General features: G+C 56.4%; 2 protein-coding genes across 8 annotated transcripts; both read left to right on the forward strand.

Moving 5' to 3' along the window:
* The first annotated feature begins 6004 nt into the window (after positions 1 to 6004).
* Positions 6005 to 9865, forward strand: NME4 (NME/NM23 nucleoside diphosphate kinase 4). 5 transcript variants are annotated; one of them, XM_031002720.3, is made up of 5 exons: positions 6005 to 6158; positions 8094 to 8227; positions 8486 to 8587; positions 8734 to 8846; positions 9328 to 9865. In XM_031002720.3, the coding sequence occupies exons 1-5, from the start codon at positions 6068 to 6070 to the stop codon at positions 9449 to 9451; spliced, it is 564 nt and encodes a 187-aa protein (XP_030858580.1). In that variant the 5' UTR covers positions 6005 to 6067; the 3' UTR covers positions 9452 to 9865. The 5 variants fall into 5 exon arrangements, with proteins under 5 accessions (XP_030858580.1, XP_030858584.1, XP_063555921.1 ...); XM_031002724.3 differs by having other exon boundaries at positions 6158 to 6477; XM_063699851.1 differs by lacking the exon at positions 6005 to 6158 and adding an exon at positions 6821 to 7244.
* Positions 9866 to 9962: 97 nt separating this feature from the next.
* On the forward strand, positions 9963 to 21235 carry DECR2 (2,4-dienoyl-CoA reductase 2). Of its 3 annotated transcripts, none has more exons than XM_019012069.4 (9): positions 9963 to 11164; positions 14123 to 14279; positions 15514 to 15565; positions 16532 to 16667; positions 18991 to 19115; positions 19473 to 19566; positions 19753 to 19857; positions 20142 to 20359; positions 20671 to 21235. In XM_019012069.4, the coding sequence occupies exons 2-8, from the start codon at positions 14251 to 14253 to the stop codon at positions 20357 to 20359; spliced, it is 759 nt and encodes a 252-aa protein (XP_018867614.1). In that variant the 5' UTR covers positions 9963 to 11164; positions 14123 to 14250; the 3' UTR covers positions 20671 to 21235. The 3 variants fall into 3 exon arrangements, with proteins under 3 accessions (XP_018867614.1, XP_030858585.1, XP_055220721.1); XM_031002725.3 differs by having other exon boundaries at positions 14123 to 14191; XM_055364746.2 differs by lacking the exons at positions 9963 to 11164; positions 14123 to 14279 and adding an exon at positions 15848 to 15996.
* Positions 21236 to 22032: the final 797 nt, after the last annotated feature.

Raw genomic sequence — 22032 nt, forward strand, 5'->3', positions numbered from 1 at the left:
CCCTGATTCCTCACTCCACCTCATCCTCAGTCAGGCTCTGGGGCCCTCTGAGTGGTGCCACTCCGAGAGTGAAACCAGATAGGCAGTCCATGCTTTGGATGCCAGTGAGACCCAGATGCAGTTCCAGCGCTGGCCTCTGAGCGGCAGTATAGCCCCATGGACCACCAGAGCCCCTGAAGCCCAGCTCTGGTTGGAGGTGATGCCACTCTGCACCTCCCTGGCTGCTGTTTGTATTAGTCATCTATGCTGCATAACAAATACCCCACAACTTCGTGATGTAAGCAGCACACGTTCATTATCTTCCAGATTCTGTGGACAGGAGGCTGGGTGGGGCTTAGCAGGGAGCCTCTGAGTCAGAGGCTCTCACAGGCTGTGGTCAAGGTGTCAGCCACGCTGAGGTTACCCCAAGGCTTGACTAAGGGGGGATGTGCTTGTTTTTTTTTCCAGACAGGGTCTCGCTCTGTTGCCCAGCCTGGAGTGCGGTTGAACAGTCTCAGCTCACTGTTCCCTCTGCTTCCCAAGTTCAAGCGATTCTAGTGCCTCAGCCTCCCGAGTAGCTGGGACTACAGGCGTGTCACATCCCACCAGGCTAATTTTTGTATTTTTGGTAGAGACGGGGTTTCATCATGTTGGCTGGGCTGGTCTCAAATTCCTGACCTCAAGTGATCTGCCCACCTTGGCCTAGCTAGGTGCTGGGATTACAGGTGTGAGCCACTGCACCAGGCCCACTTTTTTTTTTTTTTAAAGAGATGGGATCTCACTCTGTTGTCCAGCCTGGAGTGCAGTGGCACAATTACCGCTCACTGCAGCCTCAACCTCCTAGGCTCCAGCAATCCTCCTGCCTCAGCCTCCTGCAGATTCACTTCTAAGCCCACCTATGTTACTTCCGGCCAGAAACATCAGTTCCTTGTCATGGGGGCCTCTGCACAGGGCTGCTCACAACAGGGGAGCTGCTTCTCCCAGGAGGTGGCAGAGCAGCAGCAGCTGCAGTCTTTGGTGACCAGACTGTGAAAGTGACACTCCGTCTCTTTTGCTGTGTCAAAAGTCAGTCACCAGGCACGGTCCACACTCAAGGGGTAGGCATTACACAAGGAAACGAACTGGGTTTTGCTTTTCTTGTTGAGTTACGAGAGTTCTTTTTTGTTTTGTTTTGAGACAGGGTCTCATTCTGTTGCCCAGGCTGAGTGCAGTGGTGCGATCACAGCTCAATCCAGCCTGGACCTCTTGGGCTCAAGCAATCTTCCCAACTCAGCCTTCCCAGTAGCTGGAAATACAGGCGCACACCAACACGCCCCGCTAATTTTTTATTTTTTTGTAGAGACAGGTTTCACTATGTTTCCCAGGCTGGTCTCAAACTCCTGGCCTCAAGTGATCCTCCAACCTCTGCCTCCCACAGTGCTAAGAGTACAGGTGTGAACCATCCCATCACGCCTGGCCAAGAGAGTTATTTATTTATTTATTTATTGAGACAGAGTCTTGCTCTGTCTACCAGCCTGCAGTGCCATAACACAATCTCAGCTCACAGCAACCTCCGCCTCCCAGGGTCAAGCAATTCTCCTGCCTCAGCCTCCCAAGTAGATCGGATTACAGGCACCTGCCACCAGGCCCAGCTAATTCTGTATTTTTAATAGAGACAGGGTTTCTCCATGTTGGTCAGGCTGGTCTCAAACTCCCAACCTCAGGTGATCCACCCGCCTCAGCCTCCCAAAGTGCTGCGATGACAGGCATGAGCCACCTCGTCCGGCCCAGCATAATTTTTTTTTTCTTTTTTTAAGATGGAGTCTTGTTCTGTCACCCAGGCTGGAGTGCAAGGGCACGATCTCAGCTCACTGCAACCTCTGCCTCCCGGGCTCAAGGGATTCTCCTGCCTCAGCCTCCCAAGTAGCTGGGATTACAGGTGCATGCCACCACACCCAGCTAATTTTTTGTATTTTTAGTATAGACAGGGTTTCGCCATGTTGGCCAGTCTGCTCTCGAACTCCTGACCTCCGGCGATACACCCAGCGCAGCTTCCTAAAGTGCTGGGATGACAGGCGCGAGCCACTGCGCCCAGTCTCAGCATGTTTTTAATGTGCAAAATAAAATACACGGAAATAAAAATATAAAAACTATACTGAAATACAATTATCAAAATATTGTAGGCCAGGCCGGGAGCAGTGGCTCACACCTGTAATCCCAGCACTTTAGGAAGCTGCGCTGGGTGTATCGCCTGAGGTCAGGAGTTCGAGACCAGACTGGCCAACATGGCGAAACCCTGTCTATACTAAAAATACAAAAAATTAGCTGGGTGTGGTGGCGAGCACCTGTAATCCCAGCTACTCGAGAGGCTGAGGCAGGAGAATTGCTTGAACCCAGGAGGTGGGGGTTGCAGTGAGCTGAGATCGTGCCCTTGCACTCCAGCCTAGGCAACAGAGTGAGACGATGTCTCATCAACAAACAAACAAAATATTTTAGGCAGCGGGGCGGGTGGATCACGAGGTCAAGAGATCGAGACCATCCTGGCCAACATGGTGAAACCCCGTCTCTACTAAAAAACAAAAATTAGCCGGGTGTGGTGGCGCGTGCCTGTACTCTCAGCTACTCAGGAGGCTGAGGCAGGAGAATCGCTTGAATCGGGAAGCGGAGGTTGCAGTGAGCCAGGATTACACCACTGCACTCCAGCCTGGCAACAGAGTGAGACTCCATCTCAAAAACAAAAACAAAAACAAAAACAAAATATTTTAGGCCAAGTGCGGTGGCTCAGGCCTGTTTTCCTAGTTACTGGGGAGGCTGAGGCAGGAGGATCGCCTGAACCCGGGAAGCGGAGGTTGCAGTGAGCCAGGATTACACCACTGCACTCCAGCCTGGCAACAGAGTGAGACTCCATCTCAAAAACAAAAACAAAAACAAAAACAAAATATTTTAGGCCAAGTGCGGTGGCTCAGGCCTGTTTTCCTAGTTACTGGGGAGGCTGAGGCAGGAGGATCGCCTGAACCCGGGAAGCGGAGGTTGCAGTGAGCCAGGATTACACCACTGCACTCCAGCCTGGCAACAGAGTGAGACTCCATCTCAAAAACAAAAACAAAAACAAAAACAAAATATTTTAGGCCAAGTGCGGTGGCTCAGGCCTGTTTTCCTAGTTACTGGGGAGGCTGAGGCAGGAGGATCGCCTGAACCCGGGAAGCGGAGGTTGCAGTGAGCCAGGATTACACCACTGCACTCCAGCCTGGCAACAGAGTGAGACTCCATCTCAAAAACAAAAACAAAAACAAAAACAAAATATTTTAGGCCAAGTGCGGTGGCTCAGGCCTGTTTTCCTAGTTACTGGGGAGGCTGAGGCAGGAGGATCGCCTGAACCCGGGAAGCGGAGGTTGCAGTGAGCCAGGATTACACCACTGCCCTCCAGCCTGGCAACAGAGTGAGACTCCACCTCAAAAACAAAAACAAAAACAAAAACAAAAACAAAATATTTTAGGCCAAGTGCGGTGGCTCAGGCCTGTTTTCCTAGTTACTGGGGAGGCTGAGGCAGGAGGATCGCTTGAGGCTGGGAGGTGAAGGCTGCAGTGAGCTATGACTGCACCACTGCACTCCAGCCCAGGTGACAGAACGAGACCCTGTTGCTAAAAAAACAAAAATAAAACATTAAAAAATGTACGATATAGTGGCCGGGCGCGGTGGCTCATGCCTGTAATCCCAGCACTTTGGGAGGCTGAGGCGGGCAGATCACAAGGTCAGGAGATCGAGACCATCCTGGCTAACATGGTGAAACCCCGTCTCTACTAAAAATACAAAAAAAAAAAAAAAATTAGTCAGGCGTGGTGGCAGGCGCCTGTAGTCCCAGCTGGAGGCTGAGGCAGGAGGACGGCGTGAACCCGGGAGGCGGAGCTTGCAGTGAGCCGAGATCACGCCACTACACTCCAACCTGGGTGACAGAGTGAGACTTCGTCTCAAAAATAAAAACAAAGTACGCTATAGTAATATCTGCTTTTTCCTTTTTGCAATAGCTTTATTGCGATACAATTGACATACTATACACTTCACTCATATATTTTTTGTTTATTTACTATTTTTTTTTCAAGAGACAGGGTCTTGCTATATTGCCCTGGCTAGTCTCAAATTCCTGGGCTTATGTGATCCTCCTGCCTCAGCTTCCCAAATTGTGGGGATAATAGGCCTGAGCAAGAGTCCAGCCTCTAAAAAGAAAGAAAGTCACTTCTTTATACCATAGTACTGCAAATTCTAGTCAGAGCAACTAGACAAGAAAATAAAATAAAAGGCATTCAGATTGGAAAGAAAGAACTGAAACCGTCTCTATTCCCATATGACATGATGTTTTTTCTTTTCTTTTTTTTTTTTTTTGAGACAGAGTCTTGCTCTGTTGCCCAGGCTGGAGTGCAGTGGCATGATCTCGGCTCATTGCGAGCTCCACCTCCTGGGTTCAAGCCATTCTCCTGCCTCAGCCTGCTGAGTAGCTGGGATTACAGGCATGCACCACCATGTCCAGCTAATTTTTGTATTTTTAGTAGAGACCGGGTTTCACCACGTTGACCAGGCTGGTCTTGAACTCCTGACCTCGTGATCCGCTCGCCTCGGCCTCCCAAAGTGCTGGGATTACAGACATGAGCCAGCGTGCCCCGCTCCATATGACACAATCTTATACAAAGAAATTCCCAACGAATTAATTAAAAACTATTAGAACTAATAAATGCATTTGGAAGGCTTGCAGGATACAAGATCAATACACAAAGCTCAATTGTTGGCCAGGCGTGGTGACTCACGCCTGTAATCCCAGCCCTTTGGGAGGCCAAGGCGGGTGGATCACCTGAGGCCACGAGTTTGAGACCAGCCTGGCCAACATGGCGAAACCCCGTCTCTACTAAAAATAAAAAAAAAACACCAGCCAGGTGTGGTGGCAAGCTCCTGTAATTCCATCTACTCGGGAGCCTGAGGCAGGAGAACTGCTTGAACCTGGGAGGCGGAGGCTGCAGTGAGCAGAGATACGCCATTATTGCACTCCAGCCTGGGCAACAAGAGCGACACTCTGTCTAAAAACAAACAAACCTCAATTGTATGTTATACACTTGCAATGGACAATTTAAATAAGAAAACAATTCCATTCACAATAGCAGCAAAAAGAACAGGTTTTTTCAAGACTCATTAAGTAAGTTCTAGCAGTGGGAGACCTAACCATTTTGAATAGTAGCATGCTGTGCTATCTACCCCAATATTACCGTACCTGTGAATTCTGTTGGTGACAAAGTCACAGGCCCTGCAACTATGAATGTGGCTTGTTCCTTATATCCGCAATTGAATGAATTAGAGGAATGCAGTCACATCAGAGGCCATTTGAGAATAAAGGTCGGATTTTTCCCCATTCAAATTCACAGACCAGGCTCACATCTGTAATCCCAGCACCTTGGGAAGCCAAGGCAGGAGGATTTCTTGATCCCAGGAGTTTGAGACCAGCATGGGCAACATAGGGAGGCCCCATCTCTACAAAAAATTAAAATATTAGCTGGTTGTGGTGGCGCGGGTCTGTAGTACCGCCTACTCGTCCTGGCCGCAGAGTCAGCGTCTCCGGAGCGCCTCCTTCTCCCGCCCTGGGGCTCACGTGGGAATTTTACCCTCCATTGGAGGGGGCTCAGACCACGGCTTGTAGACCTCCTTTTGGTCCGTGAATTTATTTTTGAGACAGAGTCTTGCTCTATTGCTCAGGCTGGAGTGCAGCGGTGCAGTCACAGCTCACTGCAGCCTCAATCTCCTGGGCTCAAGCGATCCTCCTGCCTTAGCCTCCCGAGTGGGCCTTCCTCCGTGGGAAAGCGTTAAAACGATACTTAACGGTTGCGTCGGTATAAAGACGAATGCAATTCGAGAAGGATTCATTATTATTTTGTTTTTTCTTCTGATTTTAACAGAAATTGGCGTTGAACATTTCCCCCGTGAGCGCCGGGCCACGAGGGTCCGGGGCGGCGGGGGGCTGCGGGCAGCGTCGGCGCGGGGGCTCCCGGGCGGGCGGGGGCGGGTCTCGGGCTGGCACCGCCCTCCGCGCCCGCTCCTCGCGCTCACAGCGGCCCGCGGGCCGGGCGTCATGGGCGGCCTCTTCTGGCGCTCCGCGCTGCGGGGGCTGCGCTGCGGCCCGCGGGCCCCAAGCCCGAGCCTGCTAGTGCGCCACAGCTCGGGTGAGTGGGGCCGCGCGCCCCGGCGGGGACGCGGGGGGAGGAAGGGGCGCGCGCCGCTCGGCCTTTGTCCGCGCACGTGCGGGCTGGGGTCCGCCTCCCCCAGAGGCCTCGGGGCGCGGGCTGCGGGGTCCGTCCGAGTTGGGGAAGGCGCCGGCTTGCACCCGCACGCCCCTCCAGTGCCCGTCCGGCTCTGCGGCTCCTTCTCGCCTCCCCAGGCCCCAGGCTGCAGGCACCCGGCGAGTTGGCAGCCTGGGCGGGTCCGGGGCGACCGAGGGCCCGGGAGCGAAAGGAAGGCAGAGGCCGCCTGCAGCACTGGGCGGTGAGGGGTCTTCCGGCCGGGGTGGGGGTGGGGGTGAGGGAATCGGGGGGTGGGGGTGGGGGGGGTGAGGGAATCGGGGGGTGGGGGTGGGAGGGATGGGGGGGTGAGGGAATCGGGGGGTGGGGGTGGGGGTGTGGGGGGGGGTGAGGGAATCGGGGGGTGGGGGTGGGAGGGGTGGGGGAATCGGGGGGTGGGGGTGGGAGGGGTGAGGGAATCGGGGGGTGGGGGTGGGAGGGGTGGGGGGGTGAGGGAATCGGGGGGTGGGGGTGGGGGTGTGTGGGGGGGTGAGGGAATCGGGGGGTGGGGGTGGGGGTGGGGGTGGGAGGGGTGGGGAGCCGCTCCGCTGGGGCGTTCGCTGAAGGCCAAGTTAGGCCAGAATCTGACTGGGACGTCAGGCCCCAAGTCCCCGGCCCCGCCGCTGCCCGGCCCCCCCAGCTGCCACCTCACAGGACGATCCATGTCCCAGGGCTCCCTCCATCGGCTCTGAAAAGTGAGCCGCCGCCTGCAATGCCCGCGCCAGCCGCAGCAGAGCCCCAGGCTACACAAGGCGCCCTGCAAACTGGGTTTTGGGGGAACAAACCAACCAGGGGGTCTTCCTCCCGTGGGCTTCAGCCGCCTGCTGAGGTTAACTTTTCCTCCTGGCCTGGCGGAGCCCCTTTGGCTCTGTCCAGATTCTGTGGGACATACAGGGTCTGGGCTCCTCTGGAAACCAGGGACCCGATGCCGGAGGGTAGCTTGGCTCTGGAGCAGCCTGGGACTGTAGGAAGGTGAGGACGTCTTCTGTTTCCCTGGCAGCGTCCCCTCCAGAGGAGGACGGCTGGGGCGGAGCTCAGCGCTGACCCTGGGTCTGGAAGCGACAGGCCTTGAAACTCCACAGCAGCACAGGCCCCGTCTCCTGGCTCGGAGAGAACCCTGCTACCTTCCCTCTTCAATCTTCAGGCCCCTTTTGTCCGTGTTTCCAGGGCTCACCTGGTGGGGAAAGTGTGTTTCTGCCTGGTTCCCTGCCACTCATTCACCTCAGACACAGGGTGGGCTCCCGGTTCTTCCTCATGTGGAAAGTCGGGGCTTCAGACCATGTCTGTCGTCATCCAGAAGGGCTGGAGTCAAAAGTGAGGCTGGAGTTTTGCAGGATCTCCAGACTTCCCTGTGGCCACTGAGCTGGGCTGTGCCTCTGTGGACCTCAGGGTGGTCCCTGAGCTGGGCTGTCCCTCCCTGGACCTTGAGGTGGTCCCTGAGCTGGGCTGTGCCTCCCTGGACCTCGGGGTGGTCCCTGAGCTGGGATCTGCCTCTATGGACCTTGCGGTGGTGGTCCCTGAGCTGGGCAGTGCCTCCCTGAACCTCGGGGCGATCTCAGGCAGCCTCTGCCTCTGCTGGGAGGAGCCATGGCCCCTGGGAGAGGCTAGAAACCCTGGGGACACATTGCCTTGGGTGTCCCTGACAGGGACTATCATGGGGGCGTTTCTGGCTGTGGGCACCATCCTTGTCCCTTCCAGACTGCCCTGCATAGAGGCAGACACCCTGAAGCCTGGTGACCCCTGGGCTCTGGCTGGGAAACCCGGGTCGTGGGGACGTGAAAGGGTGAGGTGGCAGTGCCTCTGACCCTTTGCCTTTTGAAGGAGGGCCCTCCTGGACCCGGGAGCGGACCCTGGTGGCGGTGAAGCCCGATGGCGTGCAACGGCGGCTCGTTGGGGACGTGATCCAGCGCTTTGAGAGGCGGGGCTTCACACTGGTGGGGATGAAGATGCTGCAGGTAGTGGGGCTCTGGGCTTGTGGGTGTCCTTGTGGGGATGGGGTTGGGGGATCCTTCTCGGCCTTTCACATCCCAGCCAGCGCCGGGGCAGGGCCTGGCTTTGGCAGTTGAAGGGGCAGGAGGGATCTATTCTGCGGTGGGGGTGCTGCCCACATTGGTGTTATCTGCAAGGTGCCTGAGGTCAGGGCATCACAGCTGCTGTGCTAGTGCCCAGGTTTACTCTCTGCGGCTCCTCCTCCTTCCCTCAATGCCACCCAGGCACCAGAGAGCATCCTTGCCGAGCACTACCAGGACCTGCGGAGGAAGCCCTTCTACCCTGCCCTCATCCGCTACATGAGCTCTGGGCCTGTGGTGGCCATGGTACGACAGGGCAGGGGTGGTGGAAGGGCCTGTGGGTAAAGGGAGTGTGGGTGTGTCTTTCCCCCCAGCAAAGGGAGGGGCCCTGGATTGAGCCCAGGGGCCCTTGGTGTTCCCCACTTCTCCCCAACCATTATCTCTCGCTGCAGGTCTGGGAAGGGTACAATGTTGTCCGTGCCTCGAGGGCCATGATTGGACACACCGACTCGGCTGAGGCTGCCCCAGGAACCATAAGGGGTGACTTCAGCGTCCACATCAGCAGGTACAGGGGTCCTGATACACCAGGCTGCTGCTGGGGGCAAGGAGGGCCATCACTTGGGGTGGTGGCAGATCCACGAGACCTGGCTGTCTTGCTGTGCTAGGATGAAGCCAGGTGGGACATGACAGCTCACACTGGTGAGAGCCGTGTTCTCCCAGGGCACACAGGGCAATGAGGTGTTCCCTTTGTGTTGTGTGTACCGTGCCATCGTTGCCTGTTACCTGACACCCCAAGGGGTTGGCATGGGGCAACTTGGGGGGAAATGAGGCTCCCAAAAGCTGGGGCCTGGGTGGGTCCACAAGGCTGTAAGAGGCTGAGGCCAGGCTGGAACCCGGTTTCCCAGCTCCACTGTTACTCCTTCCCTGTCTGCAGTCACAGGCTTGCTCCCCTAGACAGAGGGCAACAGGGGAGCAGCAGATGGTCCCTGGGACTCCTCGGGGTGCACATGAAGCCTGAGCCTCACATTGCTCCTGTCCTGGCACAGGAATGTCATCCATGCCAGCGACTCCGTGGAGGGGGCCCAGCGGGAGATCCAGCTGTGGTTCCAGAGCAGTGAGCTGGTGAGCTGGGCAGACGGGGGCCAGCACAGCAGCATCCACCCAGCCTGAGGCTCAAGCTGCCCTTACCACCCCATCCCCCACGCAGGACCAACTACCTCCGTCAGCAAGAACCCAAGCCCACATCCAAACCTGCCTGTCCCAAACCACTTACTTCCCTGTTCACCTCTGCCCCACCCCAGCCCAGAGGAGTTTGAACCACCAACTTCAGTGCCTTTCTGTACCCCAAGCCAGCACAAGATTGGACCAATCCTTTTTGCACCAAAGTGCGGGACAACCTTTGTGGGGGGGGGGGGGGTCTTCACGTTATCGTAACCTCTCCTCTAAAGGGGAGGCATTAAAATTCACTGTGCCCAGCACGTGGGTGGCACACTAATTATGACTTCCGCCAGCTCTGAGGTAGAAATGACGCTTTTATGCAAGTTGTAAGGAGTTGAACAGTAAAGATGAAGTTTTGCACACCTAGTTCCATAACGTTGTTGGATGTATGAGCCAGGCAGGGGTCCAGAGACCACCAGCCTGCAATCCGGAGAACCCAAGCTAGGCGCGAGCCGGTGCTGTGATCCCGCCAAAGGAGAAGCTCCCTTCCCCGGGAAGGGGCAAAAAGGGGCCGGCGGGCTGAGGCCAACCAGCGCAGAAAGGGCCTGGCAGCCATTACTGTAGCGGTGGCGGCTCTGTCACGCCCCTGAAGCCGCTGGCCCGTGGGTGTGTCCAGCTCAGGAGCGGCCCTGCGTGTTTTTCCCCCGTGGCCGTCGCGGACCCCCGTCTTCCAATAGTGGTGCGGGCGGGGCGCCCCGTCCTGGGTTCGCGGCATAGCCCCGCCCGGGCCCCCATGCAGAACAGAAGTACTGGACCCTTTTTTTTTTTTTTTTTGAGACAGAGTGTCGCTCTGTCGCCCAGGATAGAGTGCAGTGGCGAGATCTCGGCTCACTGCAACCTCCGCCTCCCGGGTTCAAGCGATTCTCCTGCCTCAGCCTCCCGAGTAGATGGGACTACTAGCACCCGCCACAATGCCCGGCTAATTTTTGTATTTTTAGTAAAGACGGGGTTTCGCCATGTTGTCCAAGATGGTCTCGAACTGCTGACCTCGTGATCCGCCCGCCTCGGCCTCCCAAAGTGTTGGGATTACAGGCGTGAGCCACCGCGCCCGGCCCCGGACCCTTCTTTATTGGCCTCAAAACAGGTCATTTTGGGAAGCGGCGCGAGGCTGGCCGCGCTTTCCTGGGCCCCGGCCCTCCCCATGGTGTTTACGGGGAGGCGAACGGGGAGCCCAGAGGCTGCGAGCCTGGCCTGGACCCAGGAGCCAGGGGTATCCCACAAGTCCCGGAGGCTCTGAACGCGGCGCTGACGCCGAATACCTGTGAAAAAGACTCGGGGAGGAGACCCGCAGACGGCCGGCCTTCCGCCGCGGGAAGCGACCCCCCCGGCCCCCACGCCCCTCACTGCGCCTGCGCCTGCGCCTCGCGCGCCGACTTCCAGTCCCAGCAGGCGGCGGGCGGGGGCGGAGCCTCCGGGGAGAATTCGGGGGAGGGGCGGGGCCTCCGGGAAGCAATCAGGGGAGGGGCGGGGCGTGCGGGGAGTGGGGCGGGGCTCCCGGTTCCAGGCGAGTTCGCAGCTGCGCGCCGGGTCCTGGAGGCCGAGGCCGCTCCCGCCCGTTGTCCCCGCAGTCCCCGACGGGAGCGCCATGGCCCAGCCGCCGCCCGACGTGGAGGGGGACGACTGTCTCCCCGCGTACCGCCACCTCTTCTGCCCGGACCTGCTGCGGTGAGCGGGGCCTGGGAAGCGAGCGCAGCCTTGGTGCGGGGTGCGGTCCGCGGGCGCAGGCGCCCCCACGTGGTCCCCGAGGGCTCGTGTGTTAGGAAACCTGTCTTGCCTGGCTCCTTTCTTTCTTTTTTCTTTCTTTTTTTTTTTTTTGAGACGGAATCTCGCTGTGTCACCCAGGCTGGAGTGCAGTGGCACGATCTCCGCTCACTGCAACCTCTGCCTCCCGGGTTCAAGCGATTCCTCTGCCTCAGCCCGGCTAATTTTTTGTGTTTTTAGTAGAGAGGGGGTGTCACCGTGTTGGTCAGGCTCTTTTCGAACTCCTGACCTCAGGTGATCCACCCGCCTCGGCTTCCCAAAGTGCTGGGATTTACAGGCGTGAGCCACCGCGCCCAGCCCAACCTGGCCTCTTTCTTAACAGAAAATTTTAGGTTGAAATCATTTTTCCGGAAGACCCAGAAGGCCCAGGAATGCCAGGTTTTGCCCAGCAGCTCTTCATTTTCCTGCAAACGCCTTGGTGTTCACAAGGGAAGGCAGCCCGGGCAAAGGTCGATCCTCCCCGGTCACCTGCCCTCACTCGGCTAATGGGCGGATCCTTTTTTTTTTCTTCAATTGGCAACATTTTCAAGTTTCTATTAAAATTTTGATCTTTTGCCAGGAGCAGTGGCTCACACCTGTAATCCCAGCGCTTTGGGAGGCCGAAGCGGGTAGATCACCTGAGGTCAGGAGTTCGAGACCAGCCTGGCCAACATGGTGAAACCCCGTCTCTGCTAAAAATACAAAAAATTAGCCGGGTGTGGTGGCGCACACCTGTAATCCCAACTACTTGGGAGGCTGAGGCAGGAGAATCACTTGAACTCGGGAGGTGGAGGTTGCAGTGAGCCGAGATCGTGCCATTGCACTGGGCAACAAGAGTGAAACTCCATCTCAAAAAAAGAAAAAAAAAAAGTTTTAAATTATGTTCTCCAAGGACAGGTATTGACAATTCTGAGTGTTCTGCGTTAAAAAAAAATAGTTTTTTTTCCGAAACGGAGTCTCATTCTGGGTTCAAGCAGTTCTCCTGCCTCAGCCTCCCAATTCTCCTGCTTCAGCCTCAGTGCGCCCAAGTGGGACTATAGGCGCACAACACCACGCTGGGCTAATTGTATTTCTAGTAGAGGTGAGGTTTCACCATGCTGGTCAGGCTGGTCTGGAACTCCTGGCCTCAGATGATCCACCTGCCTCGGCCTCCGAAAGTGCTGGGATTACAGGAGTGAGACACTGCACCTGGCCCAAAATTAATCTTTAATAATTAAGAATAGGAAAGGCAACTTGGAGATCTGCAAAAGTTTGCCATCCATCTGGTACAATTTGTGCCAGTCATACCGATCAGTACACATTTAATACGTACAAGAAAATCTCTAATAAATAAAAAAGCCATATTATCCTGACCTAGCTTGCTGAATCTCAGGAATCATATTTGATATTAGTGCCATGCGGGGCTTAGGAGAGAGGAAATTATAACCTCTATCTTGTTTAAGCCAGGGTATTTTTCTCTCTTGTATCTACTTCTGTCAATTTCTGTCAAAAGACACAGAAATACACTTTCCCCCACTGCACTTTGCAAGTTTGTGTCAGCACAAGTTCAGGACCAGCCTGAGCAACAAAACGATACCCCTCTCTAGAAAAAGTAGATGAAAAATTAGCTGGGCACGCTGGCATGCACCTGTAGTCCCAGCTACTGGGGAGGCTGAAGCAGGAGGATCCTTCTAGCCGAAGAGGTCAAGGCGGCAGTGAGCCGTGATGGTGCCACTGCACTCCAGCCTGGATGACGTAGCAAGATCCTGTCTCAAAATAAATAAATAGGCCCGGTGCGGTGGCTCATGCCTGTAATCCCAGCACTTTGGGAGGCCGAGGCGGGTGGATCACAAGGTCAGGAGATCGAGACCATCCTGGCTAACACGGTGAAACCTCATCTCTACTAAAAATACAAAAAATTAGCTGGGCGTGGTGGCAGGTGCCTGTAGTCCCAGCTACTCAGGAGGCTGAGGCAGGAGAATGGCGTGAACCCGGGAGGCGGGGCTTGCAGTGAGCCTAGATCGTGCCACTGCACTCCAGCCTGGGTGACAGAGCGAGACTCCATCTCAAAAAAAATAAAAAATAAATTAATTAAATAAAATACTATAATTTTATGAACTTTCATTTTATTTATTTATTTATTTTTTAAGACCATGTTTCGCTCTTGTTGCCCAGGCTGGAGTGCAATGGCGCAATTTTGGCTCACTGCAACCTCCGCCTCCCGGGTTCAAGTGATTCTCCTACCTCAGCCTCCCGAGTAGCTGGGATTACAGGCATGCGCCACCACACCCGGCTAATTTTTTGTATTTTTAGTAGAGATGGGGTTTCTCCATGTTGGTCAGGCTGGTCTCGAACTCCCGACCTCAGGTGATCCGCCCGCCTTGGCCTCCTAAAGTGCTGTGATTACAGGCATGAGCCACCATGCCCAGCCAGGTATTCAGATTTCTGTGGTTTCTATCTGATGTCATTTCGGCCACGGCACCTGGCCGAATTTTCATTTTAAATCATTGCCGTATAGCAATATGGGGGGTGTATTTTAACAGGGCTCTTTTATTTTTTATTTATTTTTATTTTATTTTATTTATACATATTTTTTGAGACGGAGTCTTGCTCTTTTGCCCAGGCTGGAGTGCAGTGGCGCGATCTCGGCTCACTGCAACATCTGCCTCCCGGGTTCAAGCTATTCTCCTGCCTCAGCCGCCCAAGTAGCTAGGACTACAGGCACCCACCACCACGCCCAGCTGATTTTTGTATTTTTAGTAGAGATGGGGTTTTACCATATTGTCCAAGCTGGTCTCGATCTCCTGACCTTGTGGCCCACCCACCTTGGCCTTCCAAAGTGCTGGGAGCCACCGGCCCGGCCCAATAGGGCTCTTTTAAAAGAGCCTCCTTTTTTATTCTCAGGGACAAAGTGGCCTTCATCACAGGAGGCGGCTCTGGGATTGGGTTCCGGATTGCTGAGATTTTCATGCGGTGAGACTGCTCTGTGTCCCTTCCCTGCTCCTCGCTTCTCCCTGCCTGGGCCCTGCTGGATGCCTGACCCCTGGAAAGATGTTGGGAGGTAGATGTCCCCTGCTCACCTACCCGACAGGATCCAGGTGCCTGCCAGAGGGACTGGGGAGGGGTCGAGGATTGCCCTGGGGGGAGTCAGGACTTCGAGGCTCCTACAGGTCAGTGGAGATTGTGTGGCTCTGGTCTGGGGCCTGCTGGGACCTCGAGAGTCAGGGCTGTGTCAGGCCCCAGTGCTGGCGCCCTGCAGAGCACATTTTCTCTTGGGACACAATTCTGTGGCTTCAGGCCAGGGTCAGCAACTTATCCCACCTGACAGTGGCTAGAGTTAGGCTGGGGTGGGGAGAGGGACCCTTCCTCAGTTCCCCTGAGGCCCCTGCTTTTCAGACCAGAAAGGTGAGTCCCACAGGAAGAGATTTGGCCTTTCCACTGGTGGCTTTGTGATCAGGGCATCTGAGGACCGGATGGGACATTGCAGCTCCAGTGGGACCTGCCTAGCAGGGGTAGCTACCTTTATGGTTATTGTGGGCAAGCAACCCCCGAACCAGAAGAGCCGAGAAACCGAAGAACAAGGCAGACAGATCCCGTTTGTCTGTGTCGGGTGATTTTACCGGGGAATTTGTGGGCAGAAGCATAGTCTTGGGTGGCTGTGAGACAGGTGTCTCCATGCTGTTACCCCCAGGCCCAGGGCTTCTATACCACAGGGAAAGGGGTCCTGCTTCAGAGGGAATGTGTAGGAATTTGTTTAGGATAACATCAAGGTTGTTTTGACCTAAGGGCAGGACTTATCTTTGTGCTCTTTTGCAAGAACAGTAGATAAGGTGGAAATCCTAGCGGCATTCCTGGAACCAGGGTTCATAGAGGCCAACGTGGTGGATTCGCATCCACGTGGTCAGGAAGGGGAGCAGGGAGCACCCCGCTTCAGAACGGTCCTCCACGCCAGCCCCACAGGGAGAAGGGGGTGGAGGATGTGGGCCCAGCAGGCCCCAGGCAGATGTGTGGGCTGGGCGTCTGTGGCTCACAGCTGTCTCTGTACCTGGTGTTTGGGGCAGGACCCGTAGGCCTGTGTGGTGGGATGTCCCATGCCAGAAACCCCGGGGTGGGCACCACCTGAGGTCCCTCCAGAGTACCTCAGTCCTGTTCACGCCCCTGTGCCCTCTGCCAGCTGGGCCTTCAGCCCTGGACTGGTACTTCCGCCTGAGAGACTCCTGCTCAGGAGCTGGGCAGATGCCCCCTGGGAGTGCCCCTCGCCCACACTGTCCTCACACCTGCTTCTGGTTTTGCAGGCACGGCTGCCATACGGTGATTGCCAGTAGGAGCCTGCCGCGAGTGCTGACGGTGAGAGGGCCTCTCCCATGGTCCCCTGTGCGGGTGGCTGTTGGGGGGGCTGGGCCTGGGCCAGGAGGGTCCAGAGGCTAAGGGGATGTTGGCACCAAAACTTTTTTTTTCTGAGACGGGAGTCTCGCTCTGTCACCCAGGCTGAAGTGTGGTGGTGCGATCTCGGCTCACTGCAGCCTCCGCCTCCCAGGATCAAGCGATTCTCCTGCCTCAGCCTCCGGAGTAGCTGGGACTACAGGCGCCCGCCACCACGCCTGGCTAATTTTTGCATTTTTTTGGTAGAGATGGGGTTTCACCATGTTGACCAGGCTGGTCTCGAATTCCTGACCTCAGGTGATCCGCCCACCTCAGCCTCCCAAAGTGCCAGGATTACAGGTGTGAACCACTGTGCCTGGCCGGCACCTCAGCCTCCCAAAGTGCCAGGATTACAGGTGTGAACCACTGTGCCCAGCCGGCACCAAAACTTGCACCTATCCTAAATATGGAGCTTTAGTGTAAGTGGCCTCCCAGAGACATCTTTGACTTTTTAAAAAATCTAGTTATTGGGTCCTGGGAGGGACCTTCCTGTTTGGGGGTAATGTGGCCCCAAGAAAGATCTCTGGGCTCACCTGGGTTATTTAGGTGGTCCGTGCGTCCCACCTACTGGAGCCCTCGACCTGGGAGGAGAGTCTCACCTGTGCCACCTCTGGTCTGCAGCAGGGGCAGGACATGGTTGACAGTGGCCTGGAGGGCGATGCAGAGGGAGGATTCTAGGACGGGTGGCAGGTTGGGGGAGAGCGTGGCAGGTTCCCACAAACATCCACTGGGGTCGTGGGCACTTGCAGGCTGTGCTTCCCCAGAGTGGGGTCCAGCAGCAAACCCAGGGTCCCCGCGGAACCCAGAAGCATCGTCCTCTGCAGATTCCAAAGGCCTTTTCTCCAGGCCGAGGCTGCAGGGCTGCTGTCTGCCTCTTTACCTGGCTTCTAGGCCGCCAGGAAGCTGGCTGGGGCCACCGGCCAGCGCTGCCTCCCTCTCTCTATGGACGTCCGAGTGCCCCCAGCTGTCATGGCCGCCGTGGACCAGGCTCTGAAGGAGTTTGGCAGAATCGACATTCTCATTAACTGTGAGTCAGTGCTGAGTGAGGTTGGTGGCTTCTCACAGGTTGGTGGTACCATTTGGAGGCCCTAGAACTCTGGTCCTGGGGTGGGGACCGTGCCAGGGAACCTAGCTGCCTGTGCTGGGGTGGGCTGCACCCCATCCAGGTACCTGAGGCCAAGACTCAGGCTCTGGCCCTCTGTCTCCAGGCCTCTGTCTCCGCGCCTCTGTCTCTGGCCTTCTGTCTCCGGGCCTCTGTCTCCGGGCCTCTGTCTCCAGGCCTCTGTCTCCGGCCCCATCTCCGGCCCCCTGTCTCTGGGCCTCTGTCTCCGGCCCCATCTCCGGCCCCCTGTCTCCGGGCCTCTGTCTCTGGCCTTCTGTCTCCGGGCCTCTGTCTCTGGGCCTCTGTCTCCGGCCCCCTGTCTCCGGGCCTCTGTCTCTGGCCCTCTGTCTCCAGGCCTCTGTGTCCGGCCTTCTGTCTCTGGCCCTCTGTCTCCGGCCTGACTCTGCTTCTCTGGGTGGCAGCAGGTCAACACAGCTGCAGCCCAAGTGGACGCCATGAACACAGCTGAACGGTAGAGTCGGGTGCCCTTGTGTCCTGAAATTCCGTCTTTAAAAAAAAAAGTAATAGCCTTTTTTTTTTTTTAGACAGCATCTCACTCTGTCACCCAGGCTGGTGTGATCATGGCTTACTGCAGCCTCCACCTTCTGGGCTCAAGCCATCCTCCTGCCCCAGCCTCCTGAGGAGCTGGGACTACAGACATGTGCCATCACGCCTGGCTAATTTTTGTATTTTTTATTTTTTGTAGAGACAGGGTCTTACTGTGTGTTGCCCAGGCCAGTCTCAAACTCCTAGGCTCAAGCAATCTTCCTGCCTTGGCCTCCCAAAATGCTGGGATTACAGGCAAGAGTCATCAATAAAATAGAAGCTAGCCTGGCCTAGCTTTTTTTTTTTTTTTTTAGAGGGAATTTCGCTCTTGTTGCCCAGGCTGCAGTACCATGGTACAATCTCAGCTTACTGCACCCTCCGCCTCCCGGGTTCAAGCAATTCTCCCGTCTCAGCCTCCCGAGTAGCTGGGATTACAGGCGCCCACCACCACACCTGGCTAATTTTTGTATTTTTAATAGAGATAGGGTTTCATCATATTGTTTAGACTGGTCTCGAACTCTTGATCTCAGGTGATCCGTCCGCCTTGGCCTCCGAAAGTGCTGGGATTACAGGCGTGAGCCGCCACGCCCGGCCCCCAGCTTTTATTTATTTATTTATTTTTTATTTTTTATTGACTTTTATTTTTATTTTTTGAGAGAATCTTGCTGTGTCGCCCAGGCTGGAGTGCAGTGGCGCAATCTTGGCTCACTGCAAGCTCCGCCTCCCGGGTTCACGCCATTCTCCTGCCTCAGTCCCCCACTAGCTGGGACTACAGGCGTCCGCCACCACGCCTGGCTAACTTTTTGTATTTTTACTAGAGATGGGGTTTCACCATGTTAGCCAGGATGGTCTCGATCTCCTGACCTCGTGATCCGCCCGCCTCGGCCTCCCAAAGTGCTGGGATTACTGGCGTGAGCCACCGCGCCTGGCCGATTTTTTTTTTTTAATCACAGTTTTAGGTTTATAGAATAATTAATAGTACATGGAATTCCATATTCCCACCTACAGTTTTCTCTGTTAACATCTTGCGTTTGTTACAATTGATGAACCAACACTGGTTTCACTCTGCAGAAATTCCGTTTTAAAAACATCCTGTGTATTAGTTTCCTGGGCTAACAGAGTACTTCGACCTGTGTGGCTAAAACAACCAAAATATCATCTCCCAGTTCTGGAGGCCAGAACGTCCAAGGGGAAGGCGTTGGCAGAGCTATGCTCTCTGAAGGCCCCAGGGGAGAGCCTGTTCCTGCCTTCTGCGTGGCTTCGGGTACTGCCATAGCCCTTGGCCCTCCTGGGCTCGGAGACCGTCGCTGCACTGTCTGCCACTGTCTTCCCATGGCGTGTGTCTGTGTGTCCTCTTCCCTTGTTATAAGGATGCTGGTCATTGGATTTAGGGCTCACCCTAATTCGTTGTGACTTCAGTGTAAGTCGATTATCTCTGCAACCCACCCCATTTCCAAACAAGGCCAGTCGCAGGTACGGAGCCAGGGCTTCAGCATGTCTTCTCTTCTCGGGGACACAGTGCAGCCAGGACGCCCGTCTTGCTCTGGTCATTTTGGAATTTATCCTAGGGCATGGGTCTCCTCCCTGTGCCACAGGGCACCTGGGCTCCCTCCTGCAACCTCCCCTCTGCCCACCTGGCCACCACCCGCTTGGCATCCGTCTCCCCAGGCTCCAGCAGCTCCTGCGGTCTCCCATTCTGCAGGTGCGGCCGGGAACTTCCTGTGCCCCGCTGGTGCCTTGTCCTTCAACGCCTTCAAGACCGTGATGGACATCGACACCAGCGGCACCTTCAACGTGTCTCGAGTGCTCTATGAGAAGTTCTTCCGGGTGGGTGCCTGGTGCGCTCTGTGAGACGTTCTTCCGGGTGGGTGCCTCGTGCGCTCTGTGAGACGTTCTTCCGGGTGGGTGTCCTCCCAGCGGGGGCCTCCCCCTGATGGCCGCCCACTCCCTGCCCCGTGGCCTCCCCCTGACGGCCGCCCGCTCACTGCCCCGTGGCCTCCCCGACGGCCGCCCGCTCACTGCCCGGGGCCTCCCCCTGACACCCGCCCACTCACTGCCCTGTGACCTCCCCCTGACACCCGCCCGCTCACTGCCCCGGGCCTCCCCCTGACACCCGCCCGCTCACTGCCCTGGGCCTCCCCCTGACACCTGTCCGCTCACTGCCCCGGGCCTTGTGTGTTGCAGGACCATGGAGGGGTGATCGTGAACATCACTGCCACCCTGGGGAACCGGGGGCAGGCGCTCCAGGTGCATGCAGGCTCCGCCAAGGCCGCTGTGGGTATGACCACCCCCCCTGCCCAGGTTTGCCCACGTGGGTCCCCAATGGGCCGTCTGCTTCCATCCCGGGAGGCCAGCAGTCTCCACGTGAAGCTGAGCCCAGCTGCAGGCAGCGAGACCTGGCCTTGGCCCTGCGCCCTTGCAGAGGGCAGAGCGGCCCCTTCATATCCAACTTTCTTCTGTGCAGACGCGATGACGCGGCACTTGGCTGTGGAGTGGGGTCCCCAAAACATCCGCGTCAACAGCCTCGCCCCTGGCCCCATCAGTGGCACGGAGGGGCTGCGGCGACTGGGTAAGGCTCTCAGGGAGCCCAGGCTTCCCACAGATCCTCTCCTGGGGCACAGGGTGCCCATGAAGCTTCCAGAACCTTGGCAGGGTGTATGTTGAAAAGCCCTGTGCTGGTTCCATGGTGGCACCTATGTTCTGTGCCTGGCCTGATCCTGCTCCATGCTAGGCCTTGGTGACACTGACTGTGTCCTTGCTGTTCCCAGATGCCTCTCAGGGAATGAGCTGGGGGAGAGGGGAGGGTGCTGGGTCTTGGGGCTCACGGGGCCTGAGCCTTCTGCTGCCCTCCAGGTGGCCCGCAGGCCAGCCTGAGCACCAAGGTCACTGCCAGCCCGCTGCAGAGGCTGGGGAACAAGACCGAGATCGCCCACAGCGTGCTCTACCTGGCCAGCCCTCTGGCTTCCTACGTGACGGGGGCCGTGCTGGTGGCCGATGGCGGGGCATGGTTGACGTTCCCAAACGGTGTCAAAGGGCTGGCGGATTTCGCATCCTTCTCTGCTAAGCTCTAGGTGAGGTACTGCTCCCGCTTCTTGGGGTCATCTGTGTCCTTGGACGCTGGTCGCTGCATGGGCAGGTCTCTGCGGGACCCACGGGGCTGGCGTCTCCTTTGTCCCCATCCTCCCGGCCCCTGCGCCAGCCTGGCCACACACGGGTGCTGCCCAGTGGGGCTGAGCAGGAGGCGGGCGCTGGTGCGCTTGCTCTTCTGTAGCGGCCTCGGCCTCTGCCGGCATTTCTGGCAGGTGCTGGGTGGCCAAGGCATCCGAGGTGTTTTAGGGGGAAGCTGTCCTCAGCCGGCTACTAAGTTCTGAAACTCCTGCAGGAATCTTCCGGTCCCTGCTTCCCGCCGCCTCACACAGCCAGGTGGAGAGCACCAATCTGAACCAGCAATGCCTGCAGCCCAGCCCCTCCTCTGAACACTCAGCTATTACTGTGCTTTCCCTCCCCACGGCCCCAACTCCAGGGCAGGAGCAACTGGACAGTGGGCCTGGCCCGTGGAGCTGCCACGCAGGTGTCTGAGGACCAGGTGCCACGCAGGTGGTGGGGGTACAGACAAGATGCTGGGATGTCCCCTGCCCCATGGTCAAGGGTGTCCTGCCTGCCTGGGTCCAGGGCCTGAGGGAGCCACATGGATCCTGAAACTTGTGTTCTCTTGGCTGAAAACACTGAGGTGCTCCCATCTGGGCGTGGCCCATGAGCTGGGATGGTCCTCCAGCTGCCCACAAGGTCAGCCCCTCTGTCTCTGCACCACCTGTTTGCATAAACACACTTTGCTACAATCTTGCTAGTGCGTTTTCTTAAAGGATAATCTATTTACTGTAAAAATAAATTGGACTTTGCAAAAGCTTTTAGAAGGAAAAGAAAGGATTAAAGAGAATTGCTGGTGATCCTGTCGTTTAGGGGTTGTTACCTTTCTGTCTTTTCTGTGATGTTTACTTATTATTAATAGTATTTTTCTTTTCTTTTTTTTTTTTTTTGAGACGGCGTCTCGCTCTGTCGCCCAGGCTGGAGTGCAGTGGTGCAGTCTCGGCTCACTGCAAGCTCCGCCTCCCGGGTTCACGCCATTCTCTTGCCTCAGCCTCTGGAGTAGCTGGGACTACAGGTGCCCACCACCACGCCTGGCTAATTTTTGTATTTTTAGTAGAGATGGGTTTTCACCTTGTTAGCCAGGATGGTCTCGATCTCCTGACCTCATGATCTGCCCGCTTTGGCCTCCCAAAGTGCTGGGATTACAGGCGTGAGCCACTGCGCCTGGCTTTATTTTTTATTTTTATTTTTATTTTTTATTTTTTGAGATGGAGTCTCGCTCTGTTGCCCAGGCTGGAGTACAGTGGTGCAATCTCGGCTCACTGCAAGCTCCACCTCCCGGGTTCACGCTATTCTGCCTCAGTCTCCCTAGTAGCTGGGACTACAGGCGCCCGCCCCCACGCCCGGCTAATTTTTTGTATTTTTAGTAGAGATGGGGTTTCACCATAATAGCCAGGATGGTTTCAATCTCCTGCCCTTGTGATCCGCCTGCCTCGGCCTCCCATAGTGCTGGGATTACAGGCGTGAGCCACCGCATCTAGCCTATTATTTTTTTTTGAGAGTGTTTCGCTCTTGTTGCCCAGGCTGGAGTGCAGTGGCGCGATCTCAGCTCACTGCAACCTCCGCGTCCCAGGTTCAAGCAATTCTCCTGCCTCAG

Source organism: Gorilla gorilla, chromosome 18 (genome assembly GCF_029281585.2).
Source record: "Gorilla gorilla gorilla isolate KB3781 chromosome 18, NHGRI_mGorGor1-v2.1_pri, whole genome shotgun sequence".
Classification (NCBI taxonomy): Eukaryota; Metazoa; Chordata; class Mammalia; order Primates; family Hominidae; genus Gorilla; species Gorilla gorilla.